Below are 22,701 nucleotides of genomic sequence, written 5' to 3'. Positions count from 1 at the left end.
GGTCGGCTCCGCTGCTCTGGGATATTGCTCCAGTTCCTGTATTTGTGCATGTCCCAACCCTCTAAATCCATGTCTGCAAACCTTTATTTGGCCTGGTCTGATATTTGGCCCGAGTGTTCGGGGAACTGGTAGCTATTCAGCTGGTGACCTGCCCAAGGTCACCAGGCAGGGTTGTCGGCATTGGGGACATCTTTTGCAGGGTACGTGCAATTCTAGTGGCAGAGGAAGATTTCAGGCAGAGAAGGATGAGACAGAGCTTGGAGTACAAGCTCCGCACCTTGCCACTCCCTGGCCTTCTTGCACTGTTTGCATGAGCTGTGTGGGCATCTCAGTCACTCATTAGGTGAGCTCCTGTTCCACAGCTTTGCTGTTACCAGTGGCCACTAAATTGCTCTGTGCATCAGTGCTTCGGATAAAAGTCAATGCTTTCAATATAATATATTTAGAATATAGCATAGCTACCACTGCAGCAAAATTCAGCTGTTCTTGTGACTCTCCTTTTAGGACACATTGTTTTTTCCGTTCAGAGGACAATTGACTTCCTACTTGGTTTTTTTTTGGTTTGTTTGGTTTGGTTTTTTTCTGATCCGGTTCAAGATACCAAGTTCCTGTAGGCGACTTCTTCAAGATTAAATTCGGCTAAGACCCAGTTATTTTTTTTCTTCTTGTTCTTTTGTGCTCAAATTACAGAGTGAATCCACTTGAAATCTCTCCTGCCTCTCCTCTCCCTACTCTCTTTTGGCTGGTTTTCAGTTGGCTGAGTTTCCGATTCTGGTTGATTGCTTGGTTGTAGTGATGAAGCTGGGGCAAGCCATTTTGCTGTGACCTGCACTCTCTATCCCCTTAAGATGATCATGAAATTGTTCTGACGTTCCTGAATGCTCAGGCAAGGAAATATGTTTGTCAGCACCTCCAGGCTAGCTGAGGGGGTTGCAAGAGTATTGGAGATTGAGAGCACTGCTCCCAACAGATTCCTTGAAGCCTTTCTTTTCTTCCCCCGGGGGTCTGTCCTTCCTGCCCTGGAGAGCTCCAGCAGAAAGGTTATTTATCTGTATTATGGAGGGTCTGCCCACCCTGGATTGCTCTTAATAGTCAAACATAAGTCTAGAAACAAAGAAACTACACCCTTAATTTGCAGTTTATTTTTGTTGACATCTCAGGCACTCTTAGAGAAAACGCAGGCTAGGCTGTACCTAATACCTGTAAAATGGAGGTGGTAATAGCAAAACATAGGTGAGATCTTGGGGATGATTAAAATGCAAATTGAGAGTCAGAGAGAGGTGTCACCATAGGAATGGTGGCACTGGCACAGTATGCGAGATTTGAGGTACGTAAGGAATTGTGGAGAGAAAAGCAGAAAGTCTGCAGTGCTATAGCTTGGTGTTGTGATGCCGATCACATCTGCCCTGCTGAGCTCCCCTCTGATAGAATTAAACAGTACAGAAAATACAGCCATCATTGCTGAAAACAGCTTTACAGCTAATGTACTTCGATTTTGTACCTTTAGTCCTGCAACATGCTATGAAAGCTTGAGGCATTTTATAGCTGCAGCAACCCCCTTCCCTCCTCTGTCTACTATGTTTTGCAGAATGTTTTGTTAAACCTGCAAGTGTTTTGGATTCGCTCTTTGGAATATGAGGAAGTGCGATTTTCCTTATTTGAGTTAATATGGGAGAGGCTGTTGGTTATCACACTTTCTCTGAAATAGCTGCTCTGTTTGGGGCTGAATTGCTCTGGAACACAAGGAAATGTGAGCGTTGCCTTGTGGAAACTCTCTGTTCTGTGTAAATTTGCGATATGTGCAAAACTGATGCCAACTTACAGATCACGTAACAGCCTTTCTTGATGTTTATATTCAGGTAGCCTGTAGTGATGTGATTATAGGTTGCATAGGTCAAGCTGTCATAGTTAGATGGCTCATAGACCTAATGAGCCTGTTCTTCTGTAGATGTGTGACAAATATTCCCCCGGTCATCCTTGTCCTCGCCCACAGGACTTGCGTTGTCGGGTAGGGAGTGGGAAGTGTCGGCAGGTCCCCGGTTGGTAGTGCAAGGGCTGTCTGTGTGCCTGCCTCTGGGAGTGGCTGAACTGTTGCCTTTTCCTCCCTGGGGGTGTTAATTTGCATCTCTCTCTTCCATTCAGCGTCCAATTTTTCCATGCAACATGCAAGAACATAATAACCTTGAGACCTCTTATCATCTCTCAAGACTGAGTTGAAATTCACTACAGGCTCTTAGGATAAGGAGAACAGGCAACTCTCTTACAGAAGCATTGCTTCCTTACAAACCTGTCCTGTGATCACGGTGCATAGGTACAGTGCAATGAGTAGAAAAAGTGAATAATTTATCTTAAGAAATACTACTGGAGGGGTTTGACCCTCTGTGGTCTCCGGTGGGGGGTGACTGGGGATGGAGGAAGAGTGATGTCTCAGTGTGTGTGCATGCTTCAAATGCTTATTTCTGGTGAGGCGCAGGCAATTCTGTGCCCTTAAAACCATGGCTTCAAGCCTATCTTCCAGTGTCTCTTTACATGGAGGTAAAATTGTGTTGTTGATTTTAGAAGAAAACTTCATTAACCAGAGGGTTTTTTGTTTTGTTTTTAATCTCATAGGCAGTGAGGAGGACAATCTGTTTTGCTCAGTGCAGCAGCGTGCTGGAGAAAGAGAACAGACGGCAAATGGAAATCTTTGTAATTCTATGTTTACATTATTTTCTTCCTTCTGTCAACTTGTTTGTTACTATTTTGACCGCTTTGGTCAGGTGGATTTGGGTGAGTGCTGGGATGTCATGGATCTCTCCCCATATTCAGCTGTTCAGCATGCTGATGAGAGTGTAAGAGACTTCCTTTAAAGAAAAAAAATACTCTTTAGACTACTAAAGCCCTTCGTGAGCTCCATGAAAGTGGTCTCAATGCCTGTGTTTATATTCCTGGTTGGTATGAATAAATACTGTACTAGTTTTTGAGAACTGGGTGCCACATGTTACAGAAAGTTTAACGAAAATACAGTGTAATGTACAATTTATCAACACCGAAGAAAAAGCTATATGGTTCAGTACATTGTGGAGATAACACAAATGATAGGAAAGTGAGGATCTTCTGCCGATGTGACAGGCACTGGAAGACCACCTGGGAAGCCTGGGAGGCTGAGTGGGGGAGAGCTGCTTACCATCACTACTAAAACAGGTGTTTAGCTGGTTAAAAACAAATCCACAGACTACTAAGCTCTTGGCTTGCTTACAAGTCCTCTCTTGATACTGCTCAATTTTATTGTCATCTAACAAACTCCCATGCAAAGCTACTGGAAATTCAGGAAGTCTTGCTTGGGAGTCAGCTGCTCTTTCTGGCTGGCGAGGATCGGCAGCCCCATGCAGTCGCGTGGGTGGCTCTGCCCTGGTTGCCTCGCTCTTAGTGAACACAGGATTTTCTCCTTGCTGTGGGCTTCAGAATGTGATTCGAGATAGTGAGGATGGAAGGCAAATTTTAAGGTACTGCAAATAATGAGCACTGTTTGGCAGCAAACCAGAAATAGATCAAGTTGGATAAACCCAAAATAACATTGCTGTTCCTTACCAGAAGAAAATTCTGAAATGAACTGGGGAGTTCACTGACCACATCCACCTTGTTTTCAGGCTTTTCTAATTTAGGCCAAGGACAGGAAGGATATATATATGAAATAGCTTGTTGAAGGTCATGATGGTGCCCTGATGTCATTTTGCCATAGCTCAGGGCTTGGGGTGCTTATCTTGGTTCTAGGCAGACCAGGAATATGAGTCTCTACAGAGTGACCTTTGCCATTTAACATGAAACTCTGGCTAATAAGTATTCCTTGATCTGTTGCTTTAATCTTCTAGAGGTAACACTTAGCTTTTGACATTGCCTCCCTTGGAAAAAAAATTGAGCCGTTAAGTCCCTTAAAGACAGTAAATGGTTTTGTTAGAAACTTCTGACACCGTTTCACCTACATGTGAATGCTCTGCTCTTACTTGTAGGACATCAATTATGAAACAAAAGTGAGCAATTTTTTTAAATGATGATGCTAGAGACTTTTTACTGATTGCCTGGAAATTACCTGTGGCTGACAGCTTGGGATTTCAAAACAGAAGGAAAGGAATTCAGCTACTCACCATTTGACAAAGGCTGGGCTCTGGCAGAGCATTCACAGTGATGTACGGAAATGCTCTCAGTCAAAATATGTACAGGGCTAAACAGAGCAAGAATTTAGGGAGTTTGTCTTGTTTGACAGCCAGCACTAAGAAAACCTCTCCCTGGAATCTAGGCTTCTGTTTAGATGGTAGACATGTATTTTCTGGTGAGAAGAGCAGGTTGTGTACTTGTGCAGAAGACCTGGACTCTGCAACATAACATCCCAGAGTGTGCTGCAGCGACCTGGGAAATGAGCACTGGTTCTGCTGGTTGGGCGCTGCTCGGCTCCGTTCTGACGTGCAGTGCTACGCAGGCGTTTCTCTGTTCTGCCTCCCCCAAACAAGTACGTTTTTGTGGAAATAAGTGTTCCTGCCTTTCTGTGCTCTGTTTGATTGCTTGTGAGATCCCTGAGCTGAAAGAGCATTGAGGCAGTTTAAATAAAGTTACACTCTTGGCTGCATGTGTATGGGAATTATATAAACAGTACTAATATATTGTGACACTTCTTATGTGATTCTCTTTCTAATAAAAATGTCTGAAGATAAAAGCTAACAACGAGAGTTGTTTGCTGTCCTCATGTGTTATTTAACTGATCAAATAAGATATTTGATTATATTCAGTTTTTATTACTGCAAAGACATGGGTTGATTTTTGTGTGGTTGTTTACATGAACTTTAATTTACTTATATATAGGATATTGTATTTGGGTACTACCTGAACAAATTAACGTGCGTACCTGTTGGCTATTGAACTTTCAACCTTAACTAAAAAAGTAAGTTTTTATTCATGGCATTTTAAACGTGGGGAGAAAAAGAAAGAAAGAATTAATTCAGATATTGTTAGTGGTGTTCTGTCACTCTCAGCCACACTGAGGGGTACCAGTGGATCTGTATGTGATTTCTCCTCTGCTCTCTGGGTTTTCCTCTAAATTCATCAACATTTTGCTTGTGATAGGCATTTATGACTAGACCTTTTATTGGTTTGCATTCTGCAGTTCCACTCAGCTAGCCATTAGCATATTGAGTACATTATCTGCTTTATTCTTTTGAAAAAGTAATTCTTGAACATCAATATTTGTAGTTTGAAGAATATTATTACCAAAAACCTGAAGATGGCTGTTTACTTCTCATAAAAAAACAGGAATGTTGTCTTGCCTTGTTTTCCATACACACGAAACAGTTATACTTTCCTGCAAAGCTGAATATACAGAATATTATCAGTGAGCGTATCCATTAATGGAGATGTAAATCTGGACAACTGTAATGACCTGTAGCACAAAATCAGATTGGTTTTGTTTTCTGGAGAAAGTTCTTAAAAATGTTTGAGTAACACACGTACACGTGCATTTTGAGATTAAAGGAAAGGTTTTGAAGAGGACATCACTACAACTTTAAGGAAGATATTACACTGTTATGTCTCACTGATATAAAAACATGATGCATAAATGCATGCTTTCAACTGAATCTCTTCATCTCATGAGCTCTACATCCTCTAATGAAACATAAACATTGCAAGTGATGAATGTATTACAAACCCCGTTAAGTGTCCATATGGAAATCTCCAGTTTCGATTACTACAGCTCGCTCTGTGCTAGATAGAAATCCATGAGAGAGGTCTCCTTAAATCTCATCCTCATATGGAAGTGCGTTAACCTCTAGCGTTATAGGTTACAGCGAGTTAATGGTTGGCTCCATGATCTGCTGGAAGTCTTACAGCTATATTTCCACTGTAAAGTTGAAGTTTAGAGACTGAGTAACCTGACATTTTATGACATGCACATGGATTTGGGGTGCTCAGTTGGAAGGCAGGTGTGACTGAGGTTGAAGTCTGTGGTAACTTCTGGGTGCTTGATGCCAGGCTTAAACACCTGAGGTGTGAAACACCTTGAGGTTAGTGCCCTATCTGAAAACTTGGATGTGAGTGACTTTGCCGAGTCTGCACAGTGAGTCAGAACCAGAATTCCCGCCTGGTCTGACTTCCAGCTCACCTGCTTACATTGCCAGCAGGATGAAAATTGCTGCACTGTAAAATAGCAGGGAATACGTCAGCAAGGTTCTTTCGCTTTTATGGATGTTAAAATTGGTACCTTTACTGAGATAAGAAAGACACGCTCTTGTAATAGACTCCGGGAACAGTCTGTGCTGTCCCTGGCCGAGGGCAGATTGAACTGGGAAGAGCTTGCAATAGGACTGTAGGAAGAATGGCTGAAAAGAGCATCAAGTATGAAGAGGCGGTACCTGCGTATGCATTGAGCAGTTTATAAAGCCATTCTCCTACAAAAGAGTGATTTCTTAGAGCGGATTGCACCTCTTTTCCATGTTTCTGAGAACATCTTTGTTATAACTGGATTGTTCCAAAAAAGGCACTAAATAACATGTCTTTAAATACAGTGCCCACAGCGCTCTTACCTTGCCAGCATTCAGGCTTCGTGAGTGACCACAGGCTCTGAATAGCAATATTTGCAGTGCTCCATCGCTTGCTCTGGAGGTAAAGCTCCTGAGGACCTTTATGGAAGATGACAGTCTTTCCACATTGTTAGAGATAAAGAGGCGGAAATTATTTTTTCAGTTGGTTAGGGATGCTTTTGTGCGTATCCACAGAATAACATGTTAAAACTATTCATAGAATAGAATCATAGCATCATTTAGGTTGGAAAAGACCTTTAAGGTCATTAAGTCCAACCGTTAACCTCTCACTGCCAAATCCACCACTAAACCATGTCCCTAAGCACCACACCTACCCGTCTGTTAAATACCTCCAGGGATGGGGACTCAACCACTTCCCTGGGCAGCCTGTTCCAGTGCCTGGCTACCCTTTTGGTGAAGAAGTTTTTCATAATATCCAGCCTAAACCTCCCGTGGCACAGCTTGAGGCCGTTTCTTCTTGTCCTGATGCTTGTTGCTTGGGAGAAGAGATCGACCCCCACCTGGCTACAACCTCCTTTCAGGTAGTTGTAGGGAGCAATCACGTCTCCCCTCAACCTCCTTTTGTCCAGGCTAAACAACCCCAGTTCCCTCAGCTGCTCCTCATAAGACAAATTCTAAATACAAATTAATTGTTGTCAGAAGGGTACGGGGTAAACACGCTGAGGTGGAACAGCTCACCCTTGCTTCTTAACAGCATTGCTCCTCTCTGTTGTTTTGGTGGTATGGAGTGGTGAGCCTTGCTGCCAAGAATGAGCAGATGTTAGATGCCAGTTTTGATTACCTCTCTGTAATCATACTTAATTTAAAATTAACATTTCTGAAGTGCTACTGTTTTATGCATCCTAGTAGAGGGAATGTAGGCTGTCGGATCTCTGAGCAACTGTTTCTGACTGTGAGTGGTAGCTGTGTAATTAAATAATCTTAAATCTTAGTGGAAACTGACTTCGGTAGGCAGACATGCAGCATGATTATGTTTCTTGTTCCTATAGGAAACCACAGTACTGAAAGCAAAAGAGAAAGCCAGATCATCCATAACTCTGCATGATAGTCTTAACCTAAAGGGAGATGTTAATGATGGGGCTTTTCCCCTCTTCTTCTGTTGGCAGAGTTACTAAGGCTTTGAATTGCCCCTGATGAACTGAGAAACTTCACCTGGAAAATATTAGGTGACTTGGAAATTCAAAAGTGCTAGTTAATGAGATATATAATATGGAGCTGCCTTGTTAATTAGTTTATGAGGATAGAAGTGCAGTGAAGACACTTCAGATTCCTTCAGAGCAAAGAGTTTTTGCAGCTGCTGACGTAGTCTGTACTCTACATCTTCCTTCAGATCAAAGTTGATAAAAGAGAGAAACAGGATCCATAATTTTTAAGGGCTAAGTGTAATTTTTAATTCAATTTTATACACTTTTTTCACTTTACAATTAATAGCTTTCCAGTAAATAGTTTAGTTGGTGTATCAAATACTGTAGATTGTTCCTCTGTGTTAGTGTTTTAAGGATTAATTTCTTTGCTGTTGTAAAGAGAAGTTGGATGCAACATGTTCGAATACCTGTTGGCTTCCCCTCCGCCTCGTTTTTTTTCCTGCACAAACTGCATATGTGTAATGCTTTACAAAATAAGACAAACTTGGTATTCTTTGATTCTTAATATCAAAACATAGCGGCAGAATATTTTCCTAGTAGGAAATCTCTTTGCATATGCACATTTGCATAACAGAGGGAAGGAGTAACTTTAATTTTCCAGTGATCGTGTTTTAAAATTCCAAGATTAAGAACTGAACAGTTCTCAGGTCCTTTGAATGTGAGAAGTTTGTATGTTCCACTGCTTGCTCTGAGTAGTAAAGCATCAATCATGAGTATGTCAAACCTATAATAATTATAATAAGTTATTTGAAATTTGACTTTACATAGAATTTCTGTAAATATTTGGGTGCACATTGGGGATGGTGCGAATAGAGCGACCACAGACCATTCAGTTTCTAGGTCAGTGTTGTGGCTTGTTCTGCACTACAGGCTATAAACATGGCAACCTGACATAGAGCACTCTGCAGGATTTATTTACCTTATTTTAGAGTTTTCTTTTAGTCCTGCTTTCCCCAAATGATATGCTTCCATTCAATTAGGAGCAAGTCTGGGGACAAAACTGGGCTTTAACTGCAAGCTTCACTTGATTAATTAAAAAGTTGAGCGGATTTATTGGAAATAGCTTAGAGAAAACTTGCCAGCCTAAACCAGGCTTTTGTCAGTGTTGCAGGCTGGAGATTCTGCTGTCTGCAGGAGTCCGATTCATCGATGGCAGCTCCATTTAAATGTACCCCTAAGTATGGAGCTGAGTAAGAGGTTCTGTATTATAATCATTGCATTATAGCAGTCTGCTAGTGTTGGAAGACTAGATGACTACATCCAATATATATTGATGTTACTGTGGGCCTGAGGAGAACAACAGCAGCAGCTTTTGCCTATTGGTTGCTAGTTCTTTGTGGCATTAAATTCTTGTTTGCTTTAGCATTAAAAGGGGTTCCTAAAAACACTGGGTAAACCCTGTGTTTACAGCATGCAGGTTCTCGCCCTGTTTGTTGCCTCAGTTTTTCAAATGCATGTCCTGCGTGAGTTAATAGAGGAAGGGGACATAGAACACCTCTTAATTGGCTGGAGTTCAAAGGCTTTGGGGTGAAAAGTGAGCAGCGAACATGCAGATTTGCCACCCCCCCGGGAGGCACGGCAGGCGCATCGGAACACAGGTGCTGGACCATCCGAGGCATACAGAGCCTTTCATCTTGTACTGATTTTAATTGTTTTTCTCATGATAATAAGCTTTAGAAAAAGCCATTAGAAACCTCTACAGGAAACCTTTAGTCGTTGTGTTTGCCTTGCCTGCTCTATAGAAAGGTATAAATGTACAGGCTTGTTGTACAGAGTAAAGACTGAAGGGCAGAGCGATAGCTCAGTGTATCCCAGCCAGTATTGGTTGTTGATTTCCAAATGTCATTGCTCTCTGTATGCTTTGTACTTTTACGCCTGTAGGAAGAAGGTGAAAATCAGACTATGCTGGATTTGATAAGGAATGTTGCAAATGAGTTCACTGAGTCACTATTTCAGCTAAGGTATGTTTTTAAAACACTGATGTCAACAGCTGAAACTGCTGACAGTGGGCAGCATCAGCAAAGCCACAGCCATTTGATGTTTTTAGATTAAAATATCTTCTTGAACAGCAATGGGAGAAGATAGACTTCCAAAAGAAAAATAGAAAATAAAGCAAAAATGTTTTTTTCTTGACATCTGGCAACGCTTTGGTGTGTCTGTTTGGGCAATAGCAATGCTTGAGACCTCTGTCCACGAGTATATTTGAGAGTGATAGGTCCTTGAAGTGCCAGGACATGCTCATCAGGACTTTTGCTGAACTCTTGGGTTAACGAGGCCTCTGCTCGCTCAACAGCACGGCTGTGTTTTGTTTCATGCCAGAACAGTGGCTGGATTTTCTAGGCATCTCTGATACGGCTACCCTTTTAGCAGGAACGTTGTTGAAGCTGCTTCTCCCGGAAAAATCTCTTTTCCAATAAAGCAAATAGATGGTTGTAAGCTTGCCTACTTAGACGAGTTTCATGGTTTTAAAAATATTTATGTAGACCTCAGATAAGGGACTTTGAACAAAGTTATCTTCTCAAGTGAAGTGTTGCTGTTGCTACATCGGTGTTGCTAAACCTGGTTTATTGCAGCTGTTCTGTGAAGCGTGCATAAAGGCTGGAAGCTCTTAAACACATTGGTACTGATACGTTTGTAGTAGCCCCTTTGATCTTGTTGCTTAGAAATGTTTACTTTCTTTGCTTTTGTCCAATTTTTTTTTAAATTTATTTTGTATTTTCCTGCTGCCAGGATCTATTAACTGACAGCTCTACAGTTTCTGACAAAACCTGTTGAAGTTTCTATTAAATTGTTACCTTAAGTTTGCTGTTGGTTACTGGCTGTGGATGTTCTTATAGTATTTGCTCTAGAAATTTTTTTTAATGTTGTTCCTCAGAAGCTTTTAATGGAAAGGGAAAGGATTAGCCTTCTCTGTTTACTTGGCTGTTTATGCCTTTGTTTTCTTTGGTTACTTTCTAACAAGGCTAAAAAATATATTTTGCGCTCCCTGGAAGTAATTTGAGCATCCACAGGAGTGTAACAGCATATGAAGCTGCAATATAAACTAACTACTAAGTTCCTTTTGGGAATTACTTTATAACTGTCTGTTACAGTGGATATAAATCATTGTATCTACATGTTAATACCAACCGCTAACAGAGAAAGGCTTTTGATTTGATCTAATCTGGCAGTTCTTCTGTTCCTGCCTTTTTTTTTCTTTTTTTTTTTTTTTTTAAGCAATCAAAAGAAATTTGTGTTTTCCCTTTGGAAAAGTACCTGTTTACAGCTACCTGTGCAAAACACTCGTTCCTAAGTGTTTGGGCTGGTCTAACTTCAGACCTTTTAAAAAAAAAAAAAAAATTAAAGAACAGAGATATGGAAATGTTTATAAAAACATCTTTTTATGGTTTGCTGTGTTAAAATAATTATATAGACAAATCATTCCTGGAAATGTTGTGGCAGAAGAAAAAGGAGAAACCTCTCTAATAGTGCAACATTCAGATACTTGAACCTAGATTTGCTCTAAGTTATACTGGGACTAAGCCAGACACGGACATAAGACTAAGTATCTACTCTCTGTTATTGCCCTCTGTTGCATTAGATTTGATGCCTAACATTTTCCTGCCCCTCCAAATAATAATTATTTAATTAAAAAACCTGTTTGCTCAGTATGGGTGGGCAAATTGAATGAATCCTCCGTATCCAGCTGAAGTCAAGTGCAGTTTTTCTTGGTCTGTGTTTTCTTGCTGGGATGGCATCCTCTGTGCTGAGGTGACCGGGGGAGCGTTTGAGAACAAGTGAGAGGGGAAGGGCTCTGCCCGCAGCTCTGCCGGTCTCAAAGCCGGGCCCACAGAGCTGGCCACAGGCTGGTGCAGGCGGCTCTGGATCTGCAGCTAACAGTCTGCATTGCCAAGAAACGTTCTGCTTTTGGGATGATGGTGTTTGGGTAGCAGAAATTGCTAGCTGTGGGGAAATGCTCTTCAAGAGAGAGCAAAATTTCACTACTACTACTAGTACATAAGAATGGTGTAGTTAAGTTTTTAGGGAGGGAAGAAAAAAAGGTGGGGCTGTGGAACAGGGGAGACGGTTGCTTTGATTTTGCAGAATATTGGGGTTCCTCATGGCTTGTGGTCAGACCCTAGGGAGGTCTTAGAGGGGACAAAGTGGGAAATGCACCCAGCAGATAGCAATGGAAATGACTTGCTGGAGAGGTGGCTAAGTGGGGAATGCTGTGGATGCTGTGGAGAAGAGCCAGCTTTCCCTGCCCAGTGCGTTTCAGCAGCTGGGCAGCTGGTTCCCTTTCCGAGGTCTGTTTGACGGAGCGGACCTGCAGCATGTTACCTGCTAAAAAACTTGCTGAAAAGCTGGGTGAGAGCCATTGCTGGGAATTTCTCCACTGCTGATAATTCTGACTGACCTTTTTGCATGCATCTGTCAGATACTAATTCTAAGCCCTGAGTCAATCAAATTTCCCAAGCACTCTCTTCATTAGCCAAGCTGTAAATGCCTTAAGGCATTTGAAATCTGCACAGCTGAATAAAGAAAAGCCTGGGAAAACAATACTCATAAAAATTAATAGAAGTGCATCCTTGTAGGTGCAAAAACCTGTTTTTATTGTGTTGGGGGGTAGGGTTATTTATATACTAAATAGAAGTGTCCATTCTAAATGAACATGTTGACAAGCAGTTCTGTTTTCTGAGTTACATCATCTTTTTCCTGCGTGCAACAGCCGGCCCAGTGCTTTCAATCTGAAAAACCTCTGTAAGAGAAAAGCAAGAGTTGGCTGTAACTTTGGCAAACCTGTAAGTGCATTCCTCTAACTTTGCATCCTTACCTCTCTTCTGTTATCTCATTGCAACTGAAATTTAAACAAGCTTTTTTCTTGGCTGGCAATTCGAAGAATTAGTGTTATTGCTAGAGATGAGTTTGAGCATTCTTTTTGAGAGAGATGGGAAAGCAGCTGCATGCATTAAGATATACTCTTTCTACGACCTTTGTAGGAAAAGACGCAGCAAGCCCATTTTCTTATCTAATGAGATATATTATAAGCATATTTTTGAAAGCAGAGTCACTGTTGTTACCCTTAAAGTAAAATTTTGCAACATTTCCCAGGTCAGGATGCCTGTCCAGAAGGCATGGCACAAGAGCAAAGATCCATTCTGTGGGACAAATTTAAAATCCTGTCTGTGCTGACAAATTGTTTGACCAAGACTGTTGTTGGGGAACAGATGGCACAGCTCTCAAATGTAGGCTTGCTTTTCCTTTTGATAAAGCACAAATACATTTTCACGCTATAATCCCTCCCTATCAAAGTCTTACCCCTCTTTGATTTGCAAACTTCCTTCTAGGTGTTGCGTCCCATCTTTCGTTCTGAAAATAAAGTAGGTTGAAAAGAACAGCAACTTTCAGACAACTAGACTTTATTGAAACCAGATGAAGATGCGAGATTTCCAGTACTGTAAAACCTTAGACTCAGAGGAGATTTTAGTTCTGCTTCTCTTTGTAGGAAGGGAAGGAGAAGAAGATTGGTCCTTCTCGTCTCATCAGCACTTCCTGGTGTTGCTTCTTTGCAGTGAGGGGTCACTGTTACTGAAATTGCGCTTTTGGATAGAGCGAGGCTTAATTTTAGCCTTCTTTAAATGTCAGTATTTTCAGCATCTGTTTTTATGGCTCATAAAACCGATACGGATGCAAATCTAGGTGCTCCCCTAGATGCTCAGAGCTCTGTATCCTCAGCTGCCCGGTGGAGAGTCAGATGACCTCAGTGACATGCAATGTGAGAAGAGGGACTTTGCCCGCTGTGATCATCCGTGACTTGCAGGGGCTGCTTAACAGCTTCTCTCCCCTACCTGCACGTGCTGAGTGGAGGGGGAGCATGTGGAGAGGAAGAGTGTGGGTGAGAGAGCACAAAGGAATAACGAGCAGAAGTCAAGCGGAGGACGCGCACTCGCTTAGCGGAGGCTGGGTGGAAGGTCTCCCTGGCGAAGCCTTGCTGCAGTGGTGGGTTTGACCAGCTGGGCCTTCATAAAAGAGGCTCTTGGTGGCCAGTCACCTCTATGTGCTTCTCATCACAGCTGTCGCTTTGGTCATTGGTAGTGTTTGGCTGGCTGCCTAAATCTGGTGCCAGCTGTTCTCGGAGCCTGAGCAGAGGCAGGAAATGAAAGACCATCAGGGGTGATAAAGGCACAAAGAGCAACAGGCATGTGAAACCAAAGTTTTGATTGCTTGGGCTCTTTTTTCTCCCTTTTTTTTTTTTTCTAATTTGTTAAGGAAAGTCACATGAATGCTGTATTGCTCTTGCATCTTCAGGATCACCAGAACATGCATACTCATGTTGAAACTACTGCTTTGCTGGAAGAGACCTCCTGGTTACCTTTTTAAACTTTGATTTGTACTGAGGAAGGGGTTAAAAATACTATGGATTTTGAATAAGCTGCAGGGTTGAACTTTACATGTTGCAGTGCAGTTCTTGTAGTGCCCTATGGAGCAGCTGGGACCACTGCATGGTCCACATTGAGACAGGAAAGCCGTGTCTCAGGAAAATAAGAAAATCTGTCTTTTTTTTTCTTCTTTTTTCTTCCCCTTTCCCCTCTAGGAAAGAGAAATACATCCTGAATGCTCCCAAGTGTCAGAAGTATCTTCTCTGGCTGAAACTGTTACTAGGTGTAGGGGTATTACTGCAGAATGAGTGATGTCTGTTGCAGGGGTTTTGTTTGTGTAATTTACGTTGGGCTTCCAGAAGGTGTTGCTGAGCTGTGTGCCTTGAAGCTGCTGTTTTATTGAGGCTGTTGTTGCATGATCATCTAAATCAGTTCTAGGACCAGTGGAGAAACAATAAAAATCCTTTCAGCATAAGCAAAGACAAATTACAGAAAAGTTAGTGAGAGAGGCATTTCTGTAGCTTAAATGAGCACTTGTAAGACGATGGTAGGCGGTTGTTAGGGCTTCTGATGCCTTATTTTCCTAATTATGTGGGACTGCTTATAAAAACAGCACAGAAATTTAACACCAGATATCTCAGAAATGGCCTTGGTGACTCATTTTAAAAAGGGAAATATCTTATGTGTAGTTATTGTAAACTTGGTCTGAATATCGATTCATTTTTGGTAATCCTGGTTGTGCAAGATCTGCAAACTCAGTAGACTGTGACAGCACCTGCTTTTTTTCCTCCTTTCCCTTGGTTTTAAACCTTTCTGAAATGTCTGTAGATAGTTTATTCTGAAATTGCAGATTGTTACTCCATAATTAATTAATTGCTTGCTTTGTTTCTCTTGGAGAATCAGATGGGAGCCAACATCATTCATATGCAGAGAACTTCTAGGTGTGTTTATTAGAGATGGAAAAACATGTAAGTCAATATGGAAAATATAAATAACTATTTATAGTACGTGCCCTGACTGAACAGTGGCTAACAGGTACCTGCCCTCATTTTCCTCCTGCTCCAGACAAGCAAGCGGCATCTAGAGAGGTGATTTGTCTTGCCCTCTCCTTCATAGGCTGGGCAAGATCAGCATGTGGGGAGAACGATGCGTACTGGGGATGTTGGCTTATCTAGTGACACTTAGAAAGACAGCCCCCAAAATTCATTTTTAGGCATTGCAACTACTAGTTTCCCCCATAATTCTTCTCCCTTCTGTTCCCTTCCCCCAGTCCTCCAGCAGCTGTGTGAAGGGAGCTGTACCAGGTATTGGACAAAGCCTCCAAGAGATAACTGAGCTCTCCTCTCCTGCCGAGGGAAAAACTGTAGCCTTATATTACTGTTGAAAAGCACACTGCAAGATACATTTTAATTACAGTGTGTTTTGCTGCAGTGTAATTAAAATAAGGGTAAAAAGCTTACGCTTAGTGGAGTAGTGTGTTTTATTATTGTGCTTTTCTATTTCAGATTCATATCATTGCCTTAGAGAGAAGGAAATGAGAATGTGAGAGACCATAGCATTCATAGTAACGGTCTGTGGTAATCATTTTTGGTGAAGGCTGCTTACGCGTTTGACTTGAGGCATTATCGACAGCATCTCACACTGGAGGAATATAACATTTCAGCTGTAGTATCGCATGGCACTTCAAGAAGAGTGCAGATGGAGTTGAGGGGACTATGTCTTTTGGTTGGAATGAAAAGCTTTCCACTAATAAAGGCAAATTAATGGGGACTTGAATGTTGAAGGAGCATTACATTATTTTTGCTGTTGAAATAACAAACCAAAACTACCGAATCCTCTGAGATTTACATAAGCAAAGTCAAAACAGTTTCAAATATGTGATTGTTGGCTAGCTGCGTTTTGGTTCAGATTTTTTACAACATTTTGGTATGGCAAGTCAGAATGAAATAAATCAACTAAGTGTCAAAAGATAATTCCATGCTCTCAGAAAGTCTCCGAATGACATCTTTTTGTAGAACTCCTTTTTCAAGGTCACTTTTTCATGAGAAAAATATTTTTACTTCGTGCTCTCTCCCTTCCCACTCACATTACAATTTTCCACAGAACAGAAGTTACGGTTCCTGATGAGGTTTCTATTTGCATATGCAGTGCTGAGGAAGATCAGAGGCTTTCATGCCGCCTCATATACTGATGATGATACTAATTTCTTACACGTAACTGGTCACACGTAAATTTGAGCTTAAGTTTGCAGCAGCAGTCACTCAACATCATAAGAGATGGCTTATTTGGAACAGCTAACTCCAGAAAATGCAGTGTAGGTAGGTTCAGTGGTTTGCCACTCTCAAAATTGAAAAATGCAGTATTGCTATTCCTGTCTCTCCCACCCGCCATGTCTGGCTGCTTAGTTTTCCAGCTCAGTTATGCTGCTACATTAGTCCCTAAAGCTGTGCTGTAAACCAGATCATTGAAATTTCCACTCTGACTTTTAACAGTGGCAACTTCTCTCCTATTAGAGACAGAACGTACCCTTAAGAGAGAAAGTACTTCTTTAAAGTAGATGTCTGTTTTCTGTTTTACACCAACCGGTGGTTTTTAACGGAATGTATTGGATTATTTTTATTACAATTATCACTCTGTGCCTCAAATTCTCATGAGTTTTCACTCCTAGAGTCCATGCCTTGAACTGAGTCAAGAGATCTAGGTCACTGTGGCTGCCTGCTGCTCCCAGGTGTTTTATGTTAAAAAGCAAATACAGCTGAGAGAGAAAGGGTGTTTCACAGCTAAATGCTGTTCACAAGCCTTTGGCCTGATTCCAGAACATAGTTGTGATTGTATTAGAGGTGTTTTAGCCAGATGTCCTGCGACGTGTGTGTTTGAGTTGCAGAAAGATGTAGAATAGCTTTCCTTAGCATTTGTGTGGTTAGATGAATTAGCCAAGAGATGCGTGTACTGGCATATAAAAGAGGTAGTAGTATGCTGTCCTTACAGTATCTCAAAGTCGTGATGCAGTTAATTCAGGACACATTCCTTCTGTTCCAGCTCTCACTGGTGTCACTGTGAGGGCAGTCTTGTTGGCTTGGTCCCGCAGTTCAAGTCTTCCTTTTAGCTGTGGTCGTTGCCAACTTCATTTCTTTCCCAGTGGCAGGGTAGGGGCAGTCCAAGCACCTCAAAAGGGGCACAGTGATTTAGCTGTAGGGCGCAAGCTAACGGTTTCGTAACTTCACTGAAAATGGAGATTAAATCTGGAAACACAGAGAGAAAGTTAACTCAGCCCTTCACGCTTCCCGGCTAATCAGCCTAGAGCTTGTATAGAAAGAGTTCATTATTTGGAACTCAGTTCAACTCCATGGCTCAGTGGCTTTTGCTTTTCTTATACTTCACATATTCTTTGCAGGTGATTTTAATGGGTAGCCTGCATTAACAGACAATCTAAAAAAGAAAAAAAAAAAGCTTCAGTATATAGAGATTCTTTCAATGGATCATGAATGGTAAATGTCAAAGTCTAAAGAATAATAGAATTAAATACCATAAAGATTTTATTTCAATAAATGGAATTTAATATAATAAATATTTTAACTTAATACATTTAATACATTTAAATATTTTAATATATTCATATGTATTAATTGTTGAATGCATTGTTTCCTCCATCATCCATTCATCAAAACAGGACTTTGAGCAGCCTGATCTAGTGGCTGGTATCCCTGCCCATGGCAGGGGGCTGGAACTAGATGATCTTTAAGGTCTCTTCCAGCCCAAACCATTCTATGAATCTGTGACTTAAAAAAAAAAAATTGAAGGAACCTTCCAGTCCAAGCATGGAGCAGTTCCGTGCCTGAGGCACATTGGAGGATAGGTGTCTAAATATTAATGGCAAAGTTACATATCAGATGTCTGTAAAAAAAATTAGTTCCTTAAATATATCCCTCAGAAGAAACAAATATGACAGTTGTTCTTAGATTCAAGGCTGTTCAGTATTACCGTGGACTGTTCTGATCGGTGTGTTTCAGGGTCTTCTGTGGAAAAACAGATCACGTGTTGAATGTTGTTGCCCTACTACATGTTTTGTGGGTGTAGGTGTCCCCTGTGGGTGGGGTGAGAACTGCTGAGCCGGGCTGTGTGTCCTGCTCTGCTCCAGGGAAAGTCCCTTGCTCTGCTGGAGAACCAAACAAGTTCCCGCACGTGTCCTAGCTCTGGGTGGCCATTTGGCATTCCTGCACTCTTAGTGTCTGTCCTTTTTTTTTTTTTTTTTTTTTTTTCTTTGGTAATGCTTTTGTGTTTAAGGTTTCTGAGTGCCTTTGATGCCTGAAGTTTACAATACACGAATTTCTCAGTGTGATTAATTTTATTTTCTTTAAATCCTGAAAAGTGCTTGTTCCAAGTAGAAAGCTAGGGTAAGGTCAGCCTCTTTGAAACACGCAGATTTATTTTTTACAGGTGAGTTCTTTATTTAACCAATAGGATATTCCTATCCAGACTGTCAAGCTTGTGATTCCTTAAAAACAAATAAATCACATGAACATGGTGAGCAGTGCTTGGCATACTGAGTGGGCAGAGGCCTCTTGCATTTGTAGCTTTCCTTTCCTGCCTTCTCAAAGGAGATTAGCTTGCAGACTATGAAATAATGTGGCCTTCAGAAAGATGAGCTATAAAGCTCACCAGAGGGAGAATCAGTCCTTGTCATCTCTCCCCACATTACTTTGCATTTCCCCCGGCCATCATATTTCAAACCCCATGCCTTGGTCCAGCCCACGCACAATTTTTGTAACCAGCTTAGTCAGGGATGTGATTTCCCTTCCTACTTCTGCCTGTTACACTTACTTTATAGCAGTAATGTGGGAGTCACTGCAACAAAATTGTTCCTCTCCTTGTGCAGAGGGACTAGCTGTAGAAGCAGAGTACTTTTGCGTTGGAGTAGTTGCATCTTCCGCAGCGTGGCTGGACTGCTTCAAGTACACGGGTCTAATCAGAGCAGTTTGTCTTCTCTGTTTTGACATGGCCGTGTTGAAGCGTCTTGATGGTTCTCGCCAATGTATCTGGAAGGGACAGGCTTGGGAGTGCGACCATGCGGGTTCAAAAACCTGCCGTCAGCACTGCCCCAGGGTGTAGGGGATACTGCCTGCATCTGGGTGTGCCTCCTTCGATGCGGTACCAGAGGCTGGGGGCGCTGTTAGTTGCGGCAGCATCTCAGCTGCAGTTGAAACAGCCGTTCAGATTTAAAAAATAAAAATAAATCTTCCATACTTTGGCAAGCTGCATTGTTGTTACTGTCTTTTAGCACCATGAATGTCAATAGTTAACTTTTGGTATATGATATATAATTACGAAGCAAAGGGGAGTGACCTCAGTCTGCACTGGCTTTTATTTTATTTGAGATTATGAAGAATGCCATTCTGTTTATGATTTGGCAGTAAAAAACTTCACTGTTTTAAGTTATACTGCGGACCCTGAACTGCTGCAGAACAGTTCTGCCTTCAGGCACTTGGGGTAGAGGAGGGGGCTTACTGTAAAAGTTGCATGAAGCACTTCAGAAACACTGCATTTTTTTTCCCCTTTCTTTCCTTCCCCTTTCCCTTTTTCCTTGAGTTATTTACACCATGCTAGACAAAAAGTTAAACTATGGGCAATACATTAATACCCTTGGCAACGTTTATGCTTTCTATGATGATGGTTCCGTGTTTTAAATAGAAATGGGTGGGCGAGGGGTTTTTCTTCAGAAGGACAGCTCTGCTGTCAGAACACACAGAAGCAGATGACCATGACAGGCTGGGCACTGCCTTTGACCAGATAAATCTTGCCTCCTAACCTTTCTAAAGCAAGCTCCCTGTGTCCCTGCTGCAGGTGCTGCTGTGGAGGCACGCCGGAGCTTGGAGGGGCCGGGAAGGAGCACCTCACAGCACGCTGGTGCCATCTGACGGTAAGCTCGCCCAGCGGGTTTTCCCCCTTCCATCAGCGTCAACAAACTTTTCATTTATTTTGTGGGAGTCAGGTGAGATGACGTTAGTTGCATGTTTTATATCTATATCTCTATATATATATCCCAGAAATAGAAGTACTATATTAACTACAGAAATCTAGAATGTTTTGTGTGGTTTTCTTTATTCATCGTGTGTTTTCAAAACAGCTTTTAAATTAAACTACAACTTACGATATGACTTTTTCACTTAGTTTTCTTTTCTGCCTCCCCAGAAGTAACTATTAATTACAGACATGGTCTTCCTGTGATAACTCTTACGCTGCCCACAAGAAGCGAACGCTGTCGGTTCACTGTTAAGCCAGTGGTGACCACGGTAGGGGCATTCCTGCAGGACGTGCAGAGAGAAGATAAAGGAATTGAGAGGGCGGAAGTCTTTACAACAGGTATCTTACATTTCTGTTGTTCCTCAAAAGGAATCCATTCCTTTTCAAATGGACTGTACTTCTTTCCTGAAGCACGAGTTCAGTCCTCCATCAGGTTTAGCAGTGTTGCTGTTGGAGTAGTTCTTGAACACTTCTGGGGTTTATTGGTGTTTCAGATTTAATATCTGAGTCCTCTTGGAAAGGTTGATTAACAATGCAAAATTGGACGTGTTACTGTAATCTTCCCTGTATCCCAGTAGTGTCCTCCATTATCTTTTTCAGGTAGCTTCTCTTTGTAAAGCTGTCTTTCAATAAGTGTCTCTCCTCTAGTTTCCTTGATATCTTTTTCTTTCCTTGTCCTCCATGATCATTCTTGCAGACAACCAGTCGGGCTTTTTAATGTGATGTCTGCCAGTTGTTCAGTGTTACCCGGAGCTGGAAGAATCTGTTTGCCTCGCTACAAACTTGAACTCATACGGAAAACTTACTAAGAGCTAAGCAGCCAGATACTGTGTGCAATGATAAAGGGTGGCTTTCTGAGACTATGGGGAGGTTTCATTCATCAGCTGGAGTACGTTACTTTGGGGCCCTTGGGTTGAAAAGAAAAAGCTATACTGATGTGTTAGCGTTGATGTGGTCTTTCGTCCTTGTAGCATACTGTTTATCCCATTGTCCCAAGTCTTCAGGTCATTTTCTCAAGCTGTGCTCACTGTTTTCATGTGTTTTGTCTCTTTGGTCTGCCTGTTGATAAAAGCTAACATCCAGCTAGTTAAGCTGTTTTTTCCTTTTATTTCCAAGAGAACTTGGTTTGTATTTTGGCAGTGCTTTGTAGTTTTTCCACAGCAACTCTCAAAAGTCTTGCAACGCCTGTCCTGGTCCTAGAGAAGGACTCAATCTCAAAAGTAGAACTGAGATGTAGTAGAATCTGGTAGAATAGGTACTTGAATTTGGCTAACTAAAAGCATCTTATTTCTTCCCTTCCCCTCTCACCCCCTAGAAAGAAAGAAAGAATGTAACAAGAAAAAGAAAAAGGATACCTACATCCCTGTAGAAAGATTTATTTTTCCATCAATTAACACATAAATAGAAGAAAGGAGGGCGTCAAGGAAAGTTGGTCCAAAAGTTCAAAACTGGGTGCATTTGTAATGTTCCCTTTCTTCCTGGTTGATATTGCAGAGGGTTGCAGGGACTTCTAAAGAAACTGAAAATAGATTGATGCTCCTAGAGGATCAGGAAGCCACAGATCTAGGAGAAGCCGCTTTAGTTGCCTTTGAGAGCACATTCAGTAAACCAGGAAAATACCCCATAGAGCAGTATATTTGTATCCTCTAGAGCAATGGAGATGTCATCTGTGTGGATCCCAGTGTGTGCGTGAGCTTGGTGTACACAGGAACTTTGGGACTGGTGTTTTGTTGTGGTTTTTTTTTTTTTTTTTTAAATGCTATGTCTGCTAGGCAGCAGAGGTAGAAAATTCTCTTGAAAAAGATAATTTCTTAAGAGACTCTTGTATCTTCAGAAGCCACTGTAGCAAATGGACATTGTGAGCAGCTTGCCTTCCTCTTAACACAGAAGTTTTCACTAAAAAGGATTTCTTACTGGAGTGAGGCAGGGCTAGCTAAGAACATGTGCCAGCGAAGAGTTAACCTCTGAGCACTGCTATCTGTGCGGAGACATCCATGGCAGAGGTATTTGTGATTCACTGCTGAATCCTTTTGTCTGTGGTATGTCAGCAAAGGCTAACTACTCATTCTGCTGCAGTGCAAATATCGGTCACTTGTGAAGCATAAGATAATTTCCCTAAGAAACCTACAAGTCTGGCATTTTTGGCATGGACGGGCAGCAGGTTCCAAAGTGGAAAGGAATTTGGGCCATTTTCATCTGGTTTAACACCGCCTCCCCCCCGACTTTGAAATAGAAACATTGTCCATTTTTATTAAAACAATGCCTATTAAACAGTTCTCTGCTCTGTATTTTTCAAGTGCTGGGCAATTGTAATGTTAGAGAACAGCTTAGATGTTTAATTTATTAGGAAATTGATACTGTAAAGAGAAACTATTGGTCAAGTACCGAGAGCTGAATGTAAACATTTATTATTAAAGAAAAATTATGAAGCCGTGATTTAGTGCGGACACTTCTTCTGTGTCATTTAGCCATTAAATGAAACCCAACCTTAATTGAAAGCATTAGCGCTATGTATGATGACTCACTTTCATTTTCTGTGGATTCGATTTTGGTCCTGCAAAACTTCTGTAGGCAAAAAATGGCCCTTGGTCCACATTTGAACACTTG

At 41.6% G+C, this 22,701-nt stretch overlaps 1 protein-coding gene across 2 annotated transcripts in view; it reads left to right on the top strand.

Annotated features, from left to right (window-relative positions):
* MCUB (mitochondrial calcium uniporter dominant negative subunit beta) overlaps nucleotides 1–22,701 on the top strand; it is a 51,701-nt gene that overhangs the window by 21,537 nt on the left and 7,463 nt on the right. For both annotated transcript variants that reach the window (XM_082316004.1, XM_082316005.1), the window contains exons 2-3: nucleotides 19,915–19,990; nucleotides 20,263–20,433. In XM_082316004.1, the coding sequence (XP_082172130.1) occupies nucleotides 19,915–19,990; nucleotides 20,263–20,433 (247 nt within the window). The remainder of the gene's footprint in view (nucleotides 1–19,914; nucleotides 19,991–20,262; nucleotides 20,434–22,701) is intronic.

This window comes from Platalea leucorodia, assembly GCF_965183815.1.
Source record: "Platalea leucorodia genome assembly, chromosome: 6".
Classification (NCBI taxonomy): Eukaryota; Metazoa; Chordata; class Aves; order Pelecaniformes; family Threskiornithidae; genus Platalea; species Platalea leucorodia.
Note: the sequence above shows the minus strand (reverse complement) of the source record. Positions and strands in the feature narration are given on the sequence as shown.